At 36.3% G+C, this 5906-nt stretch overlaps 1 protein-coding gene across 1 annotated transcript; it reads left to right on the top strand.

Moving 5' to 3' along the window:
* Positions 1-2147: 2147 nt before the first annotated feature.
* adra2c (adrenoceptor alpha 2C) lies at positions 2148-4358 on the top strand. The gene has a single exon (XM_066720985.1). The coding sequence runs from the start codon at positions 2460-2462 to the stop codon at positions 3774-3776; it is 1317 nt and encodes a 438-aa protein (XP_066577082.1). The 5' UTR covers positions 2148-2459; the 3' UTR covers positions 3777-4358.
* Positions 4359-5906: the final 1548 nt, after the last annotated feature.

Raw genomic sequence — 5906 nt, 5'->3', positions numbered from 1 at the left:
GATTGTCTTGACCAGGACCACACCCCTAAATGCATTGAAGCAACTGCCATGTGATTGGTTGATTAGATAATTGCATTAATGAGAAATTGAACAGGTGTTCCTAATAATCCTTTAGGTGAGTGTAGATTACATGCCAGAATAGCAAACAGAATTCCAATCCATACTGCTACAAAAAAATATCTATCTATCTATCTATCTATCTATCTATCTATCTATCTATCTATCTATCTATATCTATATCTATATATATATATATAATTGTAAAACATACACACAAACAAAACTTGCAAATAAATAAATTTGAATAAATGTAAATACATAAGTGTTAGAATGTGTTTCCCATCTGTTTTCTCCCCTGCTTTTAGCATATTTAATTGAAATTTCAGGTCAGCACTACAGCAGCCTGCGTGATGAGTTTTACTTCACCACAGCAATCTCAATGTAGGTGAGGCAGCTAGGTGATTGGCTTGTCATATGCTCTTACCTATTTGACACATCTCTTTTCGCAGAAATAGCTATAATGAGTTATGGCAACTCACCAGAGCTACAAGAGCAAGTCTCAGTTTGAACGGACTCTACTTAGCCTTACAACTCAGACAGTTGTTTCTGCCCTAGTCTGCAAGAGCAGATTAATCTAGCATTTCCTGCAGGTCTACAGCTAGTACTGGCAACTGTGCAACCAGCAGAGCACGCCTGTCAAGTCACAGGAGACACGTAGGACCTATTGAAGCCTTTTCAAATTTCATATGCTTGACGATTAATTGGTAGAGCTGAGCAGCAGTTTGAGTCAGGTCCAGTCATCTGGTTGAACAGAGCACAAAGTGCTTTGAAACACAAAATATTAATTTAATGTTTCTGAAAATTCATATAAATAAACATCAGCAGTCCTAATAGCAACCCTCCACCCCCACCTCCAAATACAAAAAAAACATTATTTTTATTTATTTATGTATGTATGTATGTATGTATGTATGTATGTATGTATGTATGTATGTATGTATGTATTGATTTTCTTGGCAAACGCCCTTATCCTTACAAAAATACTTCCATAAATAACTAGTACTTCTACAAATACTACTACTACTACTACTACTACTAATTATTATTTATTATGATGATGATGATGATGATGATGACAGAAAATGTCTATATATTTTTTAATAATTTAATTATAATTCATTCATCTTCATGCCGTATCTGAACAATGTAGGTTATCGATTCACAATATGGATTTTCAGATTGTATGAAAGGTGATGTTATGTGCGATGCTTGTTAATAGTTTCCAAACGGTCATTACTATTTGCTGGTGTACCGCGATGCTACAATAAAGTAAATGTTTAGTTGGATTTAGTTTAAATTCATAACAGGTGTATTGCAGCCTAATTGCTGTTGGGTTCAGGATTAGATACACGATGGCAAATATGTTTCGTATAAGCTAAGCGATTTCCAATCCTATAATTTGTATCCGTGTGTGCGTTTTGAACCTGGCTAATGGAAAACTGCTTAATAATCACACATACGCACATACACACACATAGATAGATAGATAGATGCAAAAATACATTAAATACCTGTACTGTGGTGTTGCAAGAGTGACCTCAAGCGTGCAGAAAGAAAACTTAACACTCCGTCCCACGACACACAGGGAAAAGAAAAGCAAAGGTGGCTGAAACATTCAGGCAGAAATCACATGGAATTATTAAATTATGAATCTGCTCTTGTGTGGCTTTTTTAAATTGGGCTATAACCTGCTGTAAAATAAATCACGTTTTTTCTATATAATATGCATATCCAATAGAATCCAAATAGAATATGATTGAATCTGTTTAACAAATATAGACTCTAGAATAAGGTAATTTAGTCGGTGACTCTGTGTTGGGGAGGTCAATTTGTAAATAATAATAATAATAATAATAATAATAATAATAATAATAATAATAATAATAATAATAATAATAATAATGTGCAGATAATCGTGCTTTCCTGAGAGCAGTGTGTTATTTATTTTTGTATTAGTTTTTTGGTGTTTTTCTCCCATGTTGGGGGCGTGGTCAGAATCCAGTTGTGAGTTCTAATGTGAACAACACGTGGATAACGCCAGGCAGGCAGGACACTTTGTGGCAGAAGGATGTAGAGCTACAGGGGAGCAGTGGAAACCAGACCTCTCTGCTAGAACAGAGGAAACAGTGTGGACGAGCGGTGGATGTATAGAACTGGGCAGCAGGAGTGAGAAAGGATGCTTTTGAAGAAGGTTTTATTTTTATTTATGTTATGCATGTATCACTATTAAATCTGGTCACTGTAGTTGAGAAAGGAGACATGCACTTCAAAAATGAAAGCTGGCAATAACGAGCAGGTAAAGAAAAGAGGAACAGTATTTGGACTACATGCAGATCACTGCCTGCTATGCCCGATTGTAGTGGGTGCTGGAAACGGAGAGTTTTAAGGATGTTTCCCGAATGAAAGCCTTGGGGGAAAGTAGCAACACGATGGATGTATCCAATTTCAGCTGGATCAACACCTCTGTTGTAGCCTCTGCAAATTCTTCCTCGTCCCTGCAGAGTCGGTATTCCCTGGCTTCTGTGGTGACTCTGGCAGCGCTTGTAAGCTTTCTCATTGTGTTTACCATTGTCGGAAACGTGTTGGTTGTCATTGCGGTTTTAACAAGTAGGGCACTGAAAGCACCCCAGAATCTTTTCCTGGTCTCTCTAGCCAGTGCAGACATCCTGGTTGCTACCCTTGTTATGCCCTTTTCCCTGGCAAATGAACTTATGGGCTACTGGTTTTTCGGGAACGGATGGTGCGATGTTTATTTAGCTTTAGATGTTTTGTTCTGCACTTCGTCCATTGTCCACCTGTGCGCAATCAGCTTAGACAGATACTGGTCAGTCACACAAGCTGTTGAATACAACCTCAAAAGGACTCCTAAAAGAGTGAAGTGTATTATAGTTGTGGTGTGGCTTATCTCTGCTGTGATATCTTTCCCACCGTTGATTTCTATGGACAGAAACAGTGACAACAATATTCATCCTCAGTGTATGCTCAATGACGAGACGTGGTACATCCTCTCTTCTTGCATAGGATCTTTTTTTGCCCCTTGCATTATAATGATATTAGTATACATCAGAATTTATCAAGTGGCCAAAACCAGAACAAGAAATATGTCAGAGAAAAAACATGGCACAGATGGATCTTCTCAGACTGAGAATGGACTAAGCAGAGGTGCCTCTTTAAAAGCTAATGGTGAGAAAGAAAATGGACACTGCCCATCACTGCCCAATGTACAGAAATCACGGGAAGAAGTTGAAATAGACTTGGAAGAGAGCAGCACATCAGATGGCAAAGGGAAAAAATGCCAGGAACCAAGCTCAAAGAAAGATCGGAGGAGGAGCAGAAAAAATAGTTCCTTGTCCAAACAGTCCAGCCGTATGTCAAGATCTAGCAACAAATCAATAGAATTGTTTTCCTCCAGGCGTAAAAGACGAAACACAGCATCTAGAAAGAAAATTTCACAAGCCAGAGAAAAGAGATTCACATTTGTTCTGGCTGTTGTCATGGGTGTTTTTGTGGTCTGCTGGTTTCCATTCTTCTTTAGTTACAGCTTGTATGGGGTTTGCAGAGAATCTTGTGAAATCCCTGAAACCTTGTTTAAGTTTTTCTTTTGGATCGGTTACTGCAACAGCTCTCTGAACCCTGTGATTTACACAATCTTCAATCAAGACTTTCGAAGAGCTTTCCAAAAAATCCTCTGCAAGAGATGGAAAAAATCATTTTAAATGGTTGGAAGTAATAATTCCTGCCAATGTTTAACTGTGAATGACAACTGAAAATTGTGACTTTGTGATAAGTTTTCGGCCTTGACAATCTACCAATTTACAAAAATGTTTAAAAAAATTTAGAAAGATTTTTTTAAAGCATGTCAAAAAAGGACAGTTAACCCTACAGTCTTGATGGTATATCAACCAAGAGAAATTATATACTGGTAAAAAAACAGGAACTCTTATAAAGATCATATTTTGAAACTAATGCTAAATGCCTAAAGGGATTCTTTATATTTCATATTTTATGCCATGCACATTTGTCTTTGTTCTCAGTGGTTTATAAGCCTTGTAATGTCAGAAGCTTTTTTCTGTAATGCAGTATTAGAAGACTGGTTTCCATTATAACCAGATTGTCCATGTCAGCTTTTGTGACAGCAGAAAAGGACCAAGCAAATGACCAAATAAAATCGGTGTTATTTTGCAAAAGGTGAGGTTTTCTAAGTGGTCTCAGGGGGTTCCCAGTCTCAGTAGCAGAATTGTTAAAATAAATAAATGAATAATAAGAGGGTGGCTCAGATTTAATATGTAATACAATATAGTGAAAATGTTTTTTATTTATTAAAAGTTCAGATAATTTTATTATTTTGCCATTGAATAAATATTTAAAACTTTTTGAAACTTCTTCTGGTTGATATCGGCTGCTATAAATTTGTTCTTGTTTCATGGATGTGTCTATAGTATTGTTGATGTTGTTTTTGTTGTATGGGCCATTTTTCTGTTTATTACTATTACTACTATAACTAAATATATTTCAGTATTTTAAATTACCTATAAAACTTGACCTCCTCCAGGAAGGATAACTCTTAATACACTCAGACTCTGCTATCTATCTAACTTTCTGTCTACTTTGAGCTTAGTCTTGTATGCCATTATAGAAAGTAATTATGTCATTTTAAATTACACTGAAAATTAATTTCCCATACAGGTCTCCATTTATACACAGTAGATACAGAGGTAAACAAACGTGTGGACCATTTAGTGTTGTAAGATACAAAACAAACCAGTTTTTAGCATTTGTAAGTGAAGAATAATGCAGAGACTGGTGAGTTAGAGGGACTCTCTTAAAAAACTAACAACTGCACAAATAATACGTCATTTGAAACATTTCAATAACGATAATCTTTACGTAATGATCTGGGTATTACACAATGAGCTCAATATAAAGTCATGTTTTGACTGTCCTATGCAACTATAGTCTGTGAAAGCTTTCCAATAATGGAGAATATTGTAAATAACTCCCTCAATTCAACCTGATAATGACCTCTCTGAGAACAGTAGTCTAAACAGTAAAATTGTGCCTCCCACACATCAAGAATAAAAATGCAAAATCACAGCCTGCATTGCATGTTAATGAGAAGAAAAATATGGGTCTGATTTTGCTTTCAGTTCTGGAGTAAGCACAACTTGCTTAGTTCTTGTTTGGGAGACTGTCAAGGGTTATTGTTTGTTGTGTAACATGGTGAAGATGGGATTGTGTAACGTACACAAGTTCAGCACGAGTTCATTCCCTTGCCCTGACTTGGTCATAAGGGGTGCTTTGATGGGTATGGTATTAAAAATCCATATTCTTCTTTAATAAATTAACAATAACACCAGTGTCATAGAAAAGCCTTCTACAGTTTAGTAAACCAATCCCCCACCCAACATAATGTCTTGGAGTTCAGACATCAGTCTCTCTTCAGAGCGCATTATTAGGTATCCCCTTAATACATGCCAAACACTTTTACAGATACCCATTCTGACTAGTAGCTAATTTGAGGGTGAGGTTTTGTAACCATAATTAAAATGGACTAATTAACGGGCATGCTAATTGTAGTAGTAAAAAAAACAACATATTTCTAATTACCTTGGTTAGGTCACACAGTGTTGTGATCCAGCAAGTGCCTTCTTTTAAAAGCTAGATACACAGCGCTATTGTAGTGTGATTGATTGTATTAATTGGAATTCTGGCATGTTATCAGTCGAAAGCAATTGCAGTCAGTTGTCCAAAGTGAAATATGATTAAACAGAGTCACTATAATCAAATGCTAACCTGCTACAACACATACAGGCAGTAATATTAAAGAGTAAACAAGAACATGGAGA

Source organism: Amia ocellicauda, chromosome 13 (genome assembly GCF_036373705.1).
Source record: "Amia ocellicauda isolate fAmiCal2 chromosome 13, fAmiCal2.hap1, whole genome shotgun sequence".
In the NCBI taxonomy this organism is placed as follows: domain Eukaryota; kingdom Metazoa; phylum Chordata; class Actinopteri; order Amiiformes; family Amiidae; genus Amia; species Amia ocellicauda.
This window is presented reverse-complemented; position numbering and strand designations above follow the sequence as displayed.